Consider the following 19284-nt stretch of genomic DNA (forward strand, 5'->3'; position numbering starts at 1 on the left):
TTTTTTACTGTTCTTCTTCCACGACTGAAAGGCTATAAAATTGTAGGAACATTATTTTTGGTAGTCAGCTGAAAAATGTTGAAGAAATAATTGATAATATTGCATATTTGAATGCCCAATAATATTCTTGACCACCTCACATCATTTTTTTTTGTTGTGCATTTTTCTCAGCATCCCTCCCCTAAACTGTTTTAATAAAATCAACTTTGCAACTTTTATAATAATAAATTAGGATAGGCCTATGTGCAACTTTGGACGCAAAAGGATAATAAATAAAACTTCACAGTATTTTTAAACTATTTATTCATATATTCAGTTGTTTTCCTTTTAACTGACTTCACCAAAGAGCTTAATTCAGCATTTTTATATTTGGGCTTCTTTACTGTTACCTCCTCTTGTCCCTTTTCAGCCCTGCGTTTCAACTTTTCGTTCACTAATGTTTCCATACCTTTAGTTTTTTTAAAGTGAGGATCTGTAGGATCAATATTGTAGTGATGGCTAGTAAATAGAGCAGAGAATCTTTCATCTTTAACATTAACTTCGAAATCTTCTCCAGGCTTTCCATCATCTTTGTTTTTGTTCTTTCTTTTCTTTTTCGATTTTGTATCGTTTTCACTCTCTTGTATTTTCTTCAAGGAAAAGTGATTTTTGTTATCTTCGTTCATCAATAATAGCTCTAGTTCCGACTGTTTCTGATCGTCTTCATCATCACTATTAGACACTTTTTTCTTTTGTTTTTTAGGTTTCTTAAACTCGGGATTGTTAAATTCTTCTGCAAAGTAAGGATCATTAACATCAATGTCTGACGGCATATCTGAATCTTCATCATCCTGCTTCTGTTCCTTTTTCTTCTTTTTCTTCTCTTTCCTCTTCTCCTTTTTCTTGTCTAAATATTGTTGGAATGGCGTCTTGTCCTCAGAACTCTTATCTTTAGCTAGCTTATCAGTTTTCTCCTTCAAATTAATTCCCCAAGATATCTCCATTTCTAAATCCTTATTATTCTTACTTGTATCCTTGTTTTCTATATCTAATAACAAAGCCTTGTATTTGTCTATAACATTTTCTTTACTTTCTTCTTCATCTTCTGACTCTTCCTTTTCTTGTACATCACTGTCTTCTTCACCACTACTACTGGCGAGATAATTTTGTAGGTCTTTCTGTGATAGGTCATCTAATTTGCCGGAACTTAATTTCTCTGTGACTTCTATTCTGTTAGGATCAGTCTCGTCCCATGTAAGGTCCACTTTTGCTTGTTGTAGAGCTGTAGTAGTGAAAAATCTGAAAAAAAAAGAATTTTGAAATAAAATACAATTTTATTCAGTTGTTCTCAAAGTTTCATTGAGGAAAAACGTAGTTTAGTCAGTTGATTATCAGAAGCAGTTTTTTTATTTTATAAAAATAAGAAAAGAAGTAAAAGATGAATCAAGTGATGGTTCTTATAGTGAAAAGTATGGCATAAAAGAAAAATTCACAAAAAAAACCTAACAAATAGCCTTAATAATATAAGTCTGTTAAAAATATGTACAAAACTTATTCAGTTAGTGGAAATAATCTTATAAGAAATTAAAAGAAGTTTATCAGAGTCTATTACGATAAAGAAGGGATTAAGACAAGGAGATCCACTGTTCACAACTGTATTTAAGCTTACCCTAAAAGCTATCCAATGACAAGGTGGTATGGAGACAACTGGTACAATATACTGCTAGAGCCAACAAGTTATTGCTTTTCCAGACGATATATCATTACATGATCAAAATCAGAACTAAAAAAATATTTAAAAGAATGGAAACAATATTGAAACTAGTAAAACAAAATTACTTTGAAATGAGAGCAAAGAAAATGAAGCTTGAAGTTAATCTAAGAATAAGTAGCAGAAGTAGAGAATATTGTTTTGAAAAATTAGATAAATTTGAATACCTCTGAGTGACAATTACAAATAGAGCCGAAGAAGATCCTACAATAGAAAAAAATAATTACTAAAGGCAGTAAATCTGTAGAAACACTAACAAAATTATAAATTCTAAGTTAATAGCTAGAAGTACAAAAATAAGGATTTACAAAACCATTTTGTGCACCATTTGGTTATGTGTGGCTGTGAAAACTTGGGTGTTAAGTCACAATTTTCTCTCTCGCCGTAAGACAGGGGTGCTACAATGGACCCACCGTAGGAGGTCTAACTGTCTTAAGAGCTCATAAGTGGGCCCTGCCCTGATGTACCATAACCATAAGAATATCAGACTGGGAGAAAAATATGAAAACAGAAGAATGGCAAAAAATAGTGGACCCAAAAGTTTAAAAGTACAGTGGTACCTCGATATACAAGCGCCCTAATATACGAGTGATTTTAGATATGAGCTGCCGAGCGAGCAATGTTTTGCTTTGAGATGAGAGCAAAATTTGAGATATAAGGAACCGCTTTTTATTAAAATTCATGCCCCTTTTTGACTACCTACTTGTAACTTGTATTATAAAATAAAAGGTAGTATTGCTGGTAAATAATAGATCCTTACGGCCCTGCCATAAAGATCATTTTATGGGTCTGTACTTGACTATTACTTGGACCAACAAATTAAATAGACATTGTAAATTAAATCTGACAAAAATTCGTATTCCGCGTTCCCTTTCCAACCATATTGCACTCTCGATCTTTGCGTAATTTACACTGTGTAAATTTTTAGTATAGACCTAGTAGACCTTAGTCTGTCAGCTTTGCTTGTTTTCGAAGTATTTTTAATAAAGTTGTTTCACATTTAGTTTTATAACCATGGGTTCGAAGAAGATGATGTCAATTTAATTAAAACGTGAAATCATTGAAAAACATGAGCAAGGTGTATGAGTAACTACTGAGGTGGTTTGTTTGGGACTGGAACGGATTAATGACATTTCAGTTAATTTCAATGGGGAAAATTGCTTTGACATACGAGCAAGGTTATGGAACGAATTACCCTTGTATGTCGAGGTACCACTGTAATTACCTACCTTGGCTGATATTTATTAACTTCTGGCAATTTATCACAATATTCTTTTGGTTCATCATCAAATTCCATATTCTCTGGCACAAATCTTAAATCCATCTTTATAGCACTTGATTCATACTCCATACCATCACATTCAGTATAAATTTTATTCGCAGAAACAGTATTATCAAATGATATAATGGCATAGTAATACTTAAGCCGATTAAGCTGATACTGCCTCAACTTCTCCATATGGTAGCTCGATCCTTCTTCCTGATCGTCCTCTACTTCGTCATCTACTTTTGCCTGCACTAGCTCTGTAGGGCCTTTAATCTCCTCCTCTTTCATTCGGGCCTTGCCAAACTCGGAAGGATATATACCTACAGATTTTATGACTCCTCCGGGTGGAAGGAAGGAGTTGAAAAGAACCATCAAGTCTATTGCCCTCATTCTGTCCCAATCCATATTACAGGCTGCCAATCTTGTTGTCGGTTCATCTGTACTTTCAGCATCGGCATCTAATTCTCCCCATTTGTGGTCAATTTCTTCAGCTTCTGAGACTTCTTCGTCTGATTCTTCATCATCAGAGGAGCTTTCAGAGAGTAAATTTGATTCTCCTCTCGCATAATCTACACTCAGATTGCGCAATTTCTTTTTCACGTCATCCGTTAAAGTCTTATCTGATTTATCTTTTACTTTGAGCTCAGTGTCTTCCTCATCTGTAGGCCTCTTCACATATCTACCAACCTCAGCTGGTTCGTCACTTTCCGATTCACTTACGGAGCTTTCTGATTCAGAACTAAGTTCGTAATAGCGTTTTAAATCTTCGTTAGATGTGTGATTTACTGGTCTGCCTCTTTTATCAATTGTATATTTCACTTTAAATTGTTTGTCTTTAAACATAGACTGGAACCTCTTGTCGATTTTAACTTTCCTTTCCTTTTTTGGTATCCGTCGAAACTTTGGATCCGTTTTAATATGAGCAAATCTGCTGTCTTCCATTATAAAATAATTAAATTTAAGAAAAATACGAAAACAGATAAACTATTTTAACCTCACTTTCTCAGCACGTTGTTTTGCTGTCAGCTGTCATGTCATCTCTGGCCTTTTGCTACAGTGGGTGTTTAGCTACTTATAAATTAATTTGTGTGTATTCAAGTGTTATAAAACTATTTAACGTAAAAACAGCACCAAATCAATAATAATTAATTAACGGGATTTTTAATCCACATAATAATATAATATTACGTAAACTATTTATTGTATTATATAATTAGTGTTGCCTAGTCAGTAGTGTTTTGTTAACTTTTACAAAGAATACATATCTCTCACAAGAACCGACACGGACGGCGATTCTTTTGTTGTTAGCATGTACTTAATTTTAGTATCGAGTTGGCAAGTGTACACGCGAGTACACTGAGAAAAGTCTCGCACATTTCTGGCGTGTATCAATAAAATTTTAGTTGCACTGAGAGAAAGGTTGCATGCAGGGCCGGCTTTTGTTGACATTCTTAATATGGTGGAATTATTTTTGATTTACAGAAGGTTGCAAATACAACACAAAGTAATGGTGAGAATTATATTGATTAAAACCATGGATAAAATACCTTTTTTATCCTGATTTTAGCATTGAAAGACCAATAATAAAATATATTATAGTGGCGTGACATTCACTAATTATTCTTTTTGGCTTATATTGATACAACGATACAAAATATAATTCGTTGTTTTCACCAATTTTGAAAAAGTGTGAACAAGTTGGTGAGAATTTGAACGACTTGGTGTGACCTAATAGGCTGTCTGTCCGTCCGACCGCGAATATAACTCCTTCAGTCACTATACCAGGTAGAATGACAAATGAGGTGTCAAATGAAAGCTTATAATCCATGGATGGTACTCAAGGTGAGACATTTGACCTAGACTGTCTGTCCGTCCGACCGGAAATGTAACTCCTCCGTCACTATACCAGGTAGAATCACAAATGAGGTGTCGAATGAAAGCTCATAATACATGGATGGTACTAAAGGTGGGAAATTTGACCTAGGACTTCCGGTTTTAGAAATGCGACCGGAAGTACTCTTTTAAAGTCACCGTAATAGCACAAGTGATATATTATTCGACGCGCATTCGCAAGACGAGAACAAATATGTACTTCTGGTTTCATGACTGTCTGTCCGTCCGACCGCGAATACAACTCCTCAGTTACTAATACAGATATAATGACAAATGAGGTGTCGAATGAAAGCTTATAACCCATGGATGGTATTAAAGATGAGAAATTTGACATCGGACTTCGGTTTTAGAGTTACAACCGTAGGTACTGCTTTAAAGTCACTCAAAATATGATATGAATGTAGAACAAGATGACAAATTTAGTAAAATCGTAGATCAATCGACGCAAAGTTACACGAAGAGTTCCAATATCGACTTCCAGTTCTGCTTTCGATTACTTTGGGTGAAAACCTAGGACCAATTACTTGTTTGTCGAGGTATTTCCTCATTCATTATATTCGTTATTTCGTAAAATAATCGAAAAATAACAGCCGTTGTAACCGTCACGGAATCCAATTCTTTTTGGATGACAAATGTCAATATTTTCAATTTTTATTGTCTTGGAAACCAGCCAAAACATTCCGTACATTCCAGCCAAAAGCAGCCAGTACATTCTTTAAAGTCGAATATCGGGGTAAATAAATAAAAAACCAATAAGTATTGTACTATTTTATTTCTATAAATATAAAGATGTAATAACTGAAAAAATATATATAATATACAATAAAAACTAATAAGCAATCGAGAAAAGAGAAAAAGTAATTTTTTTAATTAATATATATATATATGGAAACGTTTTGATCATTATGGTCAGAAGCTTATATTCCATATGAAAGCAGCCTTTAGCTTTTTTTGTTGGAACGCAAGTATAATCAAGAGAATGTAAACCTATTATGAAGAGTGTATTGTCAATTATCAAGCATTTACTTGAATGTTGAAACAATTTCAAGTGATATTGGATCAAACTTTTTGAATTAGCTAAATTATATAATGTTACTCCTGAAAATCCTGAATTTCAAGTAGTCAGTCATAAATTGTTTTATATATTTGACCTAAGTTATTGTTTTATACAAACTACAGAAACAATTTAATGAAACATAGTTTATTAAATTTAATTTAGGTTTGCTGATAAAAGTACTTTATGGAAGTTTTTGTGAGTATTGGATTCTCAACTTCCTGCTCTTCCTGCAGATGCATTTGGTACAGTAGAGGTCAAAGAAAGGTTAGAGAATTTGTATGATATTTTAGATTCAAATTCTTTGTGAAATCCCAATAAATACAAAATTAATTTTTTATACGATAGTTTATAGTTCATGAAAAAGCTTAAAATAATTAATTCACATAATCAAGATATCTCAAAAAGAATTAAATTGTATAAATGTTGGAAAATAACAATTAATAGTTGTAGGCTATATAAGAAAATATATATAGAAAATAAGTCTATACAAAATATTATGAGCTACAAACTGATACAAAAACAAAATACTAACGCCAAGCCAAGCCAAACAAACAACTGTGATAACAGACGCCGATCCTGTACAAGACAAATGCCACCAAAATTATTTGCTATTCATACAAATTGAGAAATGGCCGATCTGGCACATGCGCATAAAAATTTAGTTCATAGATAATCCGTTTGTGTCGGTTCTTGGGAGATATGTATTCTTTGACTTTTATATAGAGTTAAATTAGATAATTAAGTTAGTTAATAATGTACATATATATTATTATTTATAATCATTGATAAAAACGTTCTAAATTAAATTAAATACCATATTTGTTGATAATAATAAAATAATTTGAAAAACAAGTTCATACGAAACGTTCGTAATTAGTATTGCCTACCATTGGTAGGAAATGTGATATTTTAAATTAATGAAATATTTAATTTATTATCTTATTTCATATTATTGCGAAATCAATATAATTGACTTAATAGTAGGTGGTGGGTACTGTGGGTAGGTAAAAATACCGAAATCCAACATGAATACTTGTGATATTGTTCAACTGTTAAATAAGCAATATGAAGAGCCTTCCTTTGTGGTCAATTCCCTTAACATCGATTCAACTAACGTCGGGCGAGGATTTACAAAGGACCCCAAAGATAAAAAAATACTTAACTACATAGTACAGACCCATTCTTTGTCTGTTTCACAAATTGTTGACGATAAATTGGTACCAGTAGAATCTATTGGCGCTTTCGATAATACTAATACGTATCTAGTTCATTGGGCCTTTACCATGGTCTATGAACAAATGGAATTGATATTAGAGAATGTGTTCTTTTATTGGAAGGGATCCAAAGCGCCCAAAGGTGTGTGAATGTTAATTTTAAGTTACCGTATAATATGTTAGGTGTATGTTGTTTCAGGGCTTTCTCCATTGCCTCCAGATGTTGATAACGAGACTGCTATTGTCAATAGAATCGTCCAATGGAGTGAACCTCCAGTATTTTTCCATTTGTTGGAAGAAAAACGTATGGTCGTCTTCGAAGACAATTTTGATCCTTCAAGTCCACATTTATTTATTGTACTTGGTGAACTTTCCAAGGAGTTGCATTTATATGAAGTATCATTTATGAAGAAAAACTTAAGAAGTAGGGGAGTGTTTGTTATAGCAGTACCACAAAAGAAGATTATATATATTTGGAAAGGTTCACAGATTACAAATGAGCTAGATGCAGTAGTCAAAGGAGCATGTTTGGGTAATACAGTCAGAAATTATGTAGATTCCTGGAAAAATTTTGAAATATTAGAGATGAAAGAAACTGAAGAGGATATTTTGTTTGAAGGAGATACTAGTGAATATTGGCACGTTAAGGAAGTGTGTAATTATTCACCGAAATTGTTCTTTCTAAATACAATTATTGGGGATTTCTCAGCTACAGAAGTGGAATATCCTTTACGGAGTAAAGATTGTGTGGCAGCTTTTCCATTTTTACAGTCTCATCTATCTATATCTGACGATGTGCCAGGTAAGTGTTCTAAGTATGTAGGTACTATATTTTTGGTAATTCTGGGGATTACTGAGCACTGAGTCAATAAATTAAACTTACATCTTACATTTCTGTATTGTTTTGGTAACCTTTTTTTGAATTTTGAGGTTATGTTGTCAGTTGTTCCAAAAATCTTTCAGACTCACTGGGTGCATTCAGCAGACGCAATCGCTAACTAATCGATTAGTAATCGATTTGTGATTTACATGCTGAATGTCACAATTTATGTGGCATTCAGCAGAAAATCACTAATCGATTAGTTAGCGATTGTGTCTGCTGAATGCACCCACTATATTTTCTCTTTATAGTCCAGTCGTCAAAGACGAAAATACCACTGAATCTCGAATCTTGTATGTACCGGGTGTCCCAATAAGAATGGCGCTCGGCCATATCTCAGGAACAGTTTATAGTACAGCTTTGGGAAAAAAATTTTATAACAAAATTTGCCTCGAGAAAAGCCTGGAAATTATTTTCATAATTGTAAGTCCACCGCTAGAGGGCGTAATTAAATATCAAAAATTAAAAAATCAAAATTTTACAAAATTTGCCTAATAAAAGGACACTGGAAATCCGATTATCGTATTCTTCATAAAATTCTGCGCATATTTTATTTCACAAGTTTAAGTCTTCCTGTGCAAATAAGAGGTGGGGGTGAGTGGGAACATTGTTATGAAAAAATCGCTGTAAGTCCGGTTCTGCTTAATCGATTTTTGCAAACTTGGTCTTGTTGAAAACAGCTCTTTTTCGTCAATGTAATAGTTATAATTTGGAAACAGCCTATTACGTAATATGCCGGTTAGGAGGCGCTATTCATTTTCTTTTTAGAAATCTAGTTTTCTTTGGAAAATATTAAATACAAGTATGTATTTTTTTCCTGTATTACAAAATTAAACCAAATTAGCAACAGAATACCGAAAACCTCATGTCTATACCTTTTTTCTATCTCGAGATATCTTAAGAAACGTGTAAATTTTAAACATAAATGTTGCTGTCATATAAGTGGAAATATATAGAAGCAAGTGGTGTGCTTTGGAAAAAAAACAAAGAATCATTTTCCATATGTCACCGTATATAATAAATCAAAACAAAATATGAAAAACTCTACTACTGGGGTGACGTCTTTGGGGATATTTCATTGCATATATTCTAGCCGCAACAGTTGCATTTCTTATGCATTCAAAGAATGTGGCTATCATGTCAAATGCTTCTTAGTTTGTAAGAATAATCTTGAATTTCACTCTGTATAAATTTTATATAAATTTTAATAGAAACAAACCGCAACAAACCATCAATGAACAAATTTTTATGTTTTACTGCTTTGACACATAATTTGACACATGATGACTTTTTGAAGTTAATACTTCTAATAGGGCTTTTCATCGATTGTCATTTGTTTCGAGCTTCTGTCATATGTTGTATAACCTGTGTATAATATTAATATACACGGATTATACGACATTTGACAGAAGCTCGAAACAAATGACTGTAAATGAAAAGCCCTATAGTTCTATTTTTTCCATAGCACACTACTTGTTTCCACTTTGACTTCCTTAACTTAGTTTACCGGTGACAATAACAGTTATGTATTTATCTTAGTTGGGAATAGGATAATTGATATTAAAATATAATGAAATAAAAATAAAAAAATTTGTGTAGAAAATCTGACGTTTTTATATTTTCTACGATTCATCGAGAGAAACGCAAATGCGCGGAGGCAACAATTCATAAAAATTTACATATTAACGTAATTTTTTTGTATTATTTTAAGTATTAAAATTAGTGTAATATTTAAACAAAAATAAAATTAAAATGTTTAAAATATATTTATTTCGTTAAAATCATAATAGTAGAAGTATAACTTCTTACTCGCGTACAAAGTACACACACCCTTTTTTTATATTTTATAGTGTTATTTGTCTTATTGTTGTTTTGATTCATTATATACGGTGATATCTGGACAATGTTCCTTTGTTTTTTTTTCATAGCACACTACGTGCTTCTATATATTTCCACTTATATGACAGCAAAAGTTATTTTTAAAATTTACACGTATCTTAAGATATCTCGAGATAGAAATAAGGTATCGACATGCGGTTTTCGGTATTCTGTTGCTAATTTAGTCTAATTTTGTGATACAGGGAAAAACATACATACTTGTATTTAATATTTTCCAAAGAAAACTAGATTTCTAAAAAACAATAAATAGCGCCTTCTAGCCGGCATATTACGTAATAGGCTGTTTCCAAATTATAACTATTACATTGACGAAAAAGGGCTGTTTTCAACAAGACCAAGTTTATAAAAATGGATTAAGCAGAACCGGACTTTTTCGTAACAAGGTTCCCACTCACCCCCACCTCTTATTTGCACAGGTAGACTTAAACTTGTGAAATAAAATATGCACAGAATTGTATGAAGAATACGATGATTGGATTTCCAGTGCCCATTCATTAGGCAAATTTTGTAAAATTTCAATTTTTTTAGTTTTTGATACTCAATTACGCCCTCTAGCGGTGGACTTACAATTACGAAAATAATTTCCAGGATTTTCTCGGGGCAACTTTTGTTATAAAAATTTTTTTCCCAAAGCTGTAGTATAAACGGTTCCTGAGATATGGCCGAGAGCCATTCTTATTGGGACACCCGGTACATACAACGCACTTATTCTTGCCCTGAACTCGGTAATGGCGCTGAGCCGGAGTTGAACTTCGATTGTACAACCGGGCCTATAAATCATACAAACAAGCTGAGTTTTGCTGAGAATGCCATTTTTGGGACCCAAAAAATACAAAAATGTTTGCTACTCCTACCCCCAGGATTCCCCCTAAAACCAGCCTCGTGCGGGGGTTAGGGCAACGGAAAACATCGATTTAACAAAAATCTGTACGCCGTATAAAAAAATGTTTTAAACAAGAAATGTAGCTGATAGTGTAGGACACAGAGGTTGAACCTCGCAAAATGGACACAAGTCCGGTTTTATTTTTTTTTTTCTGGTAAAGCAAGGGGTGCTTATTATGAGACTAACTTTTTCTTAAAACATTTCGCCCCGGAACCCCCTTTTCATCCCTTTAAAGGGGGTAATTTGTGGTTTTTGCGAAACGTAGCCCTTCTTGTACGTTTTGCAAAAAATTTACTTAATAGTAAAATGATAAGAGGACTATATTTCCTACTATTTATTTCCCGACAGCATATGTCTATCACCCACAGTTTAGCGGGGGTGGCGCCCCAAAGTTGACAAATTTTTAAAAAGATATTTTAAAAAAATATATTTTTCCTAACTTTAATGAAAATGAAGAAGAAGCCCTGCGGCAATTAATCACAAATAAGTGGCTCAATTGCAAATTTTTTAATTACAGGGTGTTACATTTTAGAAAAACCCTTTTTATACCATCTGAACCGCCTATGCTAGAGTAAAAAGCAGGCAAGCAAATAACGTAGCAGGCAGTGTGCTCTTTTATTTTCTTTAAACACGTTATCCATAAAATGAATAGGTGATAAAAAACAACAAAAACTGGAGCCCGCCAAAACATTTCTGAGGTTTACGGCGCCACTGTGCCGTAACGGTTGCTTATACGAAAAAAATGCATAGAACCTTATTTGCAGAGAAAATAGTGGTCTTTAATTCTGTAAAAGTTTTGTTTTAAAAAAAATGCATAGATAATGAGAAAATCGTCAAAACCTGCTCTCCAAGGGGTAGGGGTAGTTTCTGCAGTATATTTTCAAGGATAGGGGTAGTTTCCGCAGGGATGTTGCAATAATCATATATATTTATGAAAAACCCTATTGATGGAGCATATGTATATGATGGAAAGCATATGATGAAAAGGGGGTCCGGGGCGAAATTTTTTAAGAAAAAGTTAGTCTTATAATAAGCACCCCTTGATATACTAGAAAAAAAAAATAAAACCGGACTTGTGTCCATTTTGCGAGGTTCAACCTCTGTTTCCTACACTATGAGGTGATTTTAAACAAAAATGTTTATTAGCACTTTTTGTGCAGAATGAACCGTTCTCTTGAATCAACGCTTGAACCGAACGGCGATTTTAAATGTCAGTTACGAAATCCATTTTGTTTTCACCTCTTTTGAAAAAAGGTGAAACCGTTGAATTATCCACGTCCGTCTGTCCGTCCGTAAACACAACTCCTCCGTCATTATACCAGGTAGAATGACAAATGAGGTGTCGAATAAAAGCTTATAATCCAAGGATGGTATTAAAGGTGAGAAATTTGACCTCGGACTTCCGGTTTTCGAATTGTAACCGGAAGAACTGTTTTAAAGTCGCCGACATAGTACAAGCTGTATATTATTTTTGACGCTCCTTAGCAAGTCAGAACAAATATATATTTCCGGTTTCATGCCTGTCTCTCAGTCAGTCCGCGAATATAACTCCTCCGTTATTAAAACAGATAGACTGACAAATGAGGGGTCGAATGAAAGCTTATATTCGGAAATATTGCCCGAAATACGATATCGACGCGAGTGAAGTGTTCACATCAGTTCCTCGCCTGTCCTCACAACTCATTTACCGAACGACTCTCAAGAATGGAATGTGACGACAGCATCGTCTTGCTCCCTTACTCACTTTGCCGCCTTGCCAGCGGCAAGTGAGAGAGAGAGAGAGAGAGAGTAGTTGAATGTGAATACTCACTTGGGCTCGCGCTGTCAGTCCTTTGACTTCCATCTCGAAAACCGACTTTTGAGGGAGCGCCGTGCAATGGCAGTAGCATGAGCAGCAGCAGCGCGAGTGAGCTATTTACACATTCACGCTACCCACTTCCCTGCCCATTTCCCTGTCCAAGAGGACTGAGTGTATGGCATTAAAGATGAGAAATTATTTGACCTGAGACTTCCGATTTTAGTGTTCACGGAAGTACTGTTTTAAAGTCACTAAAATAGTATAAGCAATATATTATTCTACGCACTTTAGGAAGACGAAAACAAATATATACTTCCGGTTTTTATATCACTTCCGGTTAAAAATATGTAACCGGAAGTGCCACACTCTAGTCGCGGAAATAGTACATGGGATATAAAGTCATCGCGTATTGAAAAGTCGAGCTCGAACATTTATTTCCGGTTTTGATATAATTTCCGGTTAAAAACTTATGACCGGAAGTTTTGCAAAGATGACTTAAAACTAGTGAAACCGTATATCAATCGACTCAAAGTTACACGAAGAGTTCAAATATCGACTTGCTGTTCCACTTCCGGTCACATTGGGTGACAACATAGGACTTACGAAGTCCAATTGCTTGTTTGAAATAAAAGGACACCGCACACATCTTATGGAAAATATAATGTCACTCAAATTCAATAAAATTTATACGAATAGATTCGTTTTAAATTAACGGTCAATTCTTATCATTGCGCTAACTCTTAATTATGATTACTTACGGCGCAAATTGCAATTAAAGTTTATCGAAATCACATTTTTGGAGTCTATAAAAGTGTCAGTTACAATCACTTTTGCTCTGGGTGCTATTCAAAACAGCTTAAACCCCTCTGGGCCTAAGCGGATTAGTGAAACTAGTATAATAAGATGCTTAATAGCCCGAGAAGATTTATGAAGTACCGATAATTTGGGTATTTTAAAATATTTTTTCTCTCTAACTTATGCACCTACGTGCCCATATTTGATTTCAGATTTATTTATATCAATTTTTGCTCTTATTATTGAAAATTAAGAGTTGGCGCAATGATAAGAATGACCGTTAATTTGAAACGAATCTATTCATATAAATTTTATTGAATTTGAGTGACATTATATTTTCCATAAGATGTGTGTGTGGTGTCCTTTGTATCAACTCGACGGTAAAAATTTGATCTTTTGATTAGAGTTGTCCCATTGACAAAAATCAAAATGCGTTTTAATGTGTGAAGAGAGCAGCTTTCGTATGTAACTTTTGTGTTTGCCGTAAATGAAGTTAGTTTCTATAAAGCTGTTAAAAGTTGCGCGAGTTTTGCCATTTTTTACGATTCTCCTAAGATCAATATAATTTATCACTTCCATTGACCAATCGCTATGGAATTTCCGTTGTTAGAGTCTAACCTTCTAAACAAAACCTATAGGTAACATGGAATTTCGATTTTGAGTTTTGGCAACAAATATGAGGCATTTGAAATATGCCTAAAAAAACGCTCAATTTAAACTTTCACATTACAAACAATCTAAAACGTTTAAAACTGCTTTTATTGATTGCACAAGAAATTGAATCTCTAGCTACAGTTTTACACTACAGTAAGTGTAGATTCTTCCCAAAAAATTTTATAAAACAAATTATGTGGCAAGAAAACAGTGATTTTCTGTTAAATGTAGACAAATTTAACAACATAATTAAAAAATCTCGCCAAACCTTGTAAGGTATTCATATTTTATTAAAAATCTTGTAAAAAGTTGTAAATTTTAGTAAAATCTTATTAAAACCAACGTTAAAACTGAGTACTTTTTTTGGTAAAAATATTGTAAATATTTATAATTTCCTTTAAATTCATCAATTCTTTTAAAAACTTTTGTATAAGTATGGCCATACTAATCAGGGTTATTAGAATTCACTATATTACAAAATTGATTTATAAAACCTAAACTTGAATATGTGCCAGTGCAGGCGGCGAAATAAATTCATTTTTTTCATGAATGGGCGTTTTTGGAAATAAATCCCGAAACTGGTCGATTTCTATTTTTAATATTTGGAATATATATCATATATACTAGTGACGTCATCCATCTGGGCGTGATGACGTAATCGATGATTTTTTAATGAGAATAGGGGTCATGTGATATCTCATTTGAAAGGTTATTTAATTCTCTATTCAGTAATATATACATTAACATAATTATTTAGTTTCATTAGGTGTCACTCAATAAATACAATTCTAGGATACTTTTTGCTGGACAATAATCATGAAATGTGGCTGATAACATGTGACTTAAAACCCTCGGAGGCTCTAAGAGAATTAGAAGCATTAGCGACTCAATTTGCTAGAAGCTATATCGAAGAAAAGGAAAAGATGTTGAGGGTTTCAATACCTTTGAAATGTGTTAAAGTTGATTCAGTACCTATTGAATTTACTAATATTTTTCCGCATTGGAACTAAATAAACAATAATATATGTATTCTTTTTTTGTTGTTGAAGTTTTTTTACACTCCATAAATATATATATATATATATATATATATATATGCAAACTCTTTTGAATTTGACATCAGTGACGGCCATAGAACAGTATATGTACTGGAGTACCAAGCCGGACGGCTCGAATTCGATCCCCAGTACAGGCACCAGAAATGTTTCAATTCCTGGTGCCTTGGAATTTAACTGAGCCGCCACCGTCCTTCGGATGACACGTAAAGTGGTTGGTCCTGGATACATTATTATTCGTTAACACTAAAACCTGAGCCGTAAGATACGACCGGTTTCAGGACAACAAACGGTTTCCAAAAAAAAAACCTCGAGTAAGTTCCGGGTTTAACAGATAAATGTCACGACTGATATTCTTGTTCTCATGATCATTTTTCAGTGCGTCATTAATTATGACGTCATATACTGTATTGGGTGTGTCGAGACTTATTTCATGTAATTATTGACGAATCTGACAGATGCCAGAATCGTACTTCGCCATAGGTGAAAAGCTTGTGGAATTAAACTAATTAGTAATTTAGTAGATTTTATTTTTGCACAATATGTTAACATGTAGGTATTTTTTATAAAGGGGAATAAAATTAGAAAGTAAACAATATTGTTAATTAAATTTATAAATATGGAAACATTCAAAAATGACACGAAACTATCCATAAACTGTATTTTTATCTTCTTCTCTAGGTGCTGTCTCCGCTTCAAAAGTTGGTAATCATCAGAGCGATCTTTATTTCTGAAACTGCGGCTCTAAATAATTCATTGTTATTACATCCAAACCAGTTCCTAAGGTTCTTCAGCCATGAGTTACGTCTCCTTACTATGGATATTTTTCTTGCATAATAACCTGGAGTATAAACTAACTTCTAACGAATTAAATTCTAAACCAAAATACAAAACTAACTTTTAACGAACTAAATTCTAAACCAAAACACAAAATAATGCACAAAAACGTTGTGAAACACAAGGGAAGTCGAATTCGAATTTCAAAATGATAGGTACACAAAATACTGACCTGAATAATAACCGTCACTTGACTCTTTGACACTTCTAAAAATTGGCCAGAATGGACGAAGTTTTCGTCAAATGTTCGTAATACGTGTATTTGATTGGCTAGAAAAAACGCGCATTCTAAATATCAACGAATCAAACGTAGGTTAGGAATAGACATCTTATGTATATAACCATTGTAATGCTGCATTATTTTTGTGTTTAATCACGGAGCTACCGCTTTTTCCGTCTCATCAAACTTAATGCATTAGAGAGAAATCGAAAAACTGTGACGCACTGAAAAATGATCATGAGAACAAGAATAACAAATTACTGTTGAATATATATAAGAAAATAAATAAACCGAAAATATACTATAGAAACACCAAAGAGGTTCCAGAAAAGGAAAATCGACTATAGACGCCTTTCACCTACTAACACAACTGATTGGAAAGTGTTACGAACATGACATAAATTTACATCTACTAGCTGCTTATTGCAGTCACACTATCATCCTAATACGCTGATCAGCTTAAGTCACTATGTTCAATCTCAAATTAGTCCCTTAATTTGTAATCTCACATTTTTTCTTAACTTCCTAAACTTTTATAGTTTCACCATGTATAATTGAAACATTGGGAAACATCGAGTAATATTTTAATAATTAGAGTCCATTAAACCTGCAAACTTAGTAAATTGCCAAATAATTTATTTTCCAATTGAACTTTATAAGTTTTGCAATAGCTTCCGTTAAACTATAGTTGCAATCTTTCAACATGCAAAGTCCGTAGTTCGGTTGTCATGCAACTTATTGATGAATTGTATATTTTGACGAGATTATAAATTAACCAAAGGGAATATTTTGGGGGCAGTCTAATTGAAATAGTTACCTCGTTAACAAGTGCGTAAGTCGTTGTTAGAAGTTACGCCGAGTGTAATTATTATCAGTAGCTGTCATTAAAGGCAGTCTATCATAGAAAGTTACCTGAACATCATCTATAGTGTAATTACATAGCTGTCAATAAAACCATATTTTTACTCCACACTCAAACATTTATTTACCATCGTCGATCGAGAAGAAGCGGAAAAAGGGGCATCACAAAGCAATTCGATCCTGAGATCTACGTCGAATTGTCCATTGGTCCTTCGACAAAACAACATCAAAAGGGCGTTAATTGGATTGGAGCTTCGAAGGAGACGACCCTTAGCGACCTGAATAGCTGTTCCCCAGTTCCGTACAAGATCGACGATCGAATTGTGAAGTGTGGAGAAAAGAAAATATAAAGGCACCGAAATTAGAAGTAGAAGCCTTCGAGAACCTTTGAGCACCAGAGAACCTGAGTAGCAGTCCTTAAGTCTGCGGTTCCAGCTGTTTGGAGGTGAAAAATCTAGCGGCATCCAGAGATCCAGCTCACCAGTTCCAGTTGCAGTTCTAAGAAAGAAGCAGCGCAGCAGATTCCAGGCCCACCCGGTGACATACAAGTGAACGTCGGGATAAAACTGTAAGTTTTTGAATATTTATTATCATTTAGGGCAGTGCATTTTTTTTATAAAGTAAAAAATTTATTAAAGAAACTTAAGCATCGAATTTTACAAATTTTTATTGAAATATTTATTCTGTATACTGTATATCTATTTACTTAAAATATTTACTGGCAATAATTTGTCTAATTCAAATCTAACAGTTGATTATTTGGATATTAAGTATATTTGGTAATTTTGATTCTTATAATTTGAAACTTTTAAAACATTTGATTTTCTACACATATATAAAATCTTGACATACTGACACATTTAATAAATCAAGTTATTTTTATACTACAATCTTGCGTTTATTCAACTCCATATATATTTATGTCGCACATGCATTTTTTTTTATAAAGAATTATATTATTTCTCGGGTTTAAAAGTGAAATTATTTCATTGTACAAATCAGCATTTTTTGAGGTCGTTGGTTTATTATTGAGAAAGGTTTTTTGTGCTGAGACATTATTTTGAATATAGGTCAAGTTTATATTTAAAACATGAAGACATTATACGCAGAACAAGAAAAACTTGGACAGGAAATTGCAAAAATCTTGACTAATATTAAAAAACTGAACAAAGAAAAGCGTACTACAGAATATTTAAACATAAGGCGGCAGACAGTTGAAGAATTGTGGAATGACTTTGCGGAACAACATAATGAAATTGTAGGAAAAGGTTCAAAAGATGATAAATATTTTACATCTAACTATTACGAACAAGTACAGAAAAAATATGAAGAAACGAAAAAGGCTTTAGAGGAGTTTATTAAAAATCCATACTGATATGTATTGAATTAAATAGCGTACTATGATGAAATTGACTTTATTTTAGATTACAAGAGATACATGGTTCTTAACCTAAAAACCAAGAAGTAAGCGCACTTTTCTGCCTTTCATCCTCGACATCTGTCATCTGTCACGACTCGCAAGGTGGGTTCCGTTATACACAACATGTCTCCCCTTCTATAAAGAAAGCTTGTTGGGTGGTTTCACAGCTCTCCCATATCTGGTAACCACTGGCAAAGGTGTCTGCTCAGATTCTAGAAGAGGGGAAACAGGGCTTCTAGATGTCGCATCAATTTGACTATGCCTAGGTGAACTACTAGTAACAGTGTCATTATTACTAGAATCTGGAATTGCAGTATTATTTTCCTCCACCTGAAGGTCCATGTCATCACTTACATCAATATTAGGCAGGCGGGTGGGTGCAGATGTGCTCTCATCAACATTTAAAGGCGCTTTTTGAATCACTGCACTCTCACTCACTTCACTTCTAGGTTTTTCCTTAGCTAGACGTATGCTGTCAGCATGCACAAATTTTATAACATTATTAACATTCACAAGGTAAGTACAATAACTTAAAACTTTAACTACATTTCCCAAGTCCCATACATGTGTACGAGTATTTTTGACATATACTTGGTCATTTGTATTATACAATTTAATATTTCGAACTGGTTGATCAGAGTTTACAAAATTACCATTTTCAGATGGTCTTAATAAATCATACCTGGTTCGAGGTCTGATTTTAAACATACACTGGGCTGGAGAAATGCCTGTTGTAGTAGAAGGAGTATTGCGGTAGGTGAAGAGGAAATTAGTTAACTTAATTTTCACAACTGCTAATGT

The 19284-nt window shown here is 33.5% G+C and overlaps 2 protein-coding genes across 2 annotated transcripts; one reads left to right on the plus strand and one right to left on the minus strand.

Annotated features, from left to right (window-relative positions):
* Positions 1-286: 286 nt before the first annotated feature.
* Positions 287-4169, minus strand: LOC114329121 (ESF1 homolog). Its single transcript, XM_028278141.2, has 2 exons — positions 2980-4169; positions 287-1278 (listed from the first exon to the last, which is right to left on the minus strand). The coding sequence occupies exons 1-2, from the start codon at positions 3957-3959 to the stop codon at positions 297-299; spliced, it is 1962 nt and encodes a 653-aa protein (XP_028133942.2). The 5' UTR covers positions 3960-4169; the 3' UTR covers positions 287-296.
* Positions 4170-6913: 2744 nt separating this feature from the next.
* LOC114329108 (supervillin-like) lies at positions 6914-15128 on the plus strand. Its single transcript, XM_028278124.2, has 3 exons — positions 6914-7323; positions 7381-7983; positions 14883-15128. The coding sequence occupies exons 1-3, from the start codon at positions 6993-6995 to the stop codon at positions 15098-15100; spliced, it is 1152 nt and encodes a 383-aa protein (XP_028133925.2). The 5' UTR covers positions 6914-6992; the 3' UTR covers positions 15101-15128.
* Positions 15129-19284: the final 4156 nt, after the last annotated feature.

Source organism: Diabrotica virgifera, chromosome 8, assembly GCF_917563875.1.
Source record: "Diabrotica virgifera virgifera chromosome 8, PGI_DIABVI_V3a".
In the NCBI taxonomy this organism is placed as follows: Eukaryota; Metazoa; Arthropoda; class Insecta; order Coleoptera; family Chrysomelidae; genus Diabrotica; species Diabrotica virgifera.

Excerpts from the sequence above, each read along its gene's own strand:
- LOC114329121 (XM_028278141.2), bottom strand. The coding sequence starts at position 3,959 with ATGGAAGACAGCAGATTTGCTCATATTAAAACGGATCCAAAGTTTCGA. Across the intron at positions 1,279-2,979 it reads GTTAATAAATATCAGCCAAG|ATTTTTCACTACTACAGCTC; the intron begins GTAGGTAATTAC and ends TTTTTTTTTCAG.
- LOC114329108 (XM_028278124.2), top strand. The coding sequence starts at position 6,993 with ATGAATACTTGTGATATTGTTCAACTGTTAAATAAGCAATATGAAGAG. Across the intron at positions 7,324-7,380 it reads GGGATCCAAAGCGCCCAAAG|GGCTTTCTCCATTGCCTCCA; the intron begins GTGTGTGAATGT and ends ATGTTGTTTCAG. Across the intron at positions 7,984-14,882 it reads TATATCTGACGATGTGCCAG|GATACTTTTTGCTGGACAAT; the intron begins GTAAGTGTTCTA and ends ATACAATTCTAG.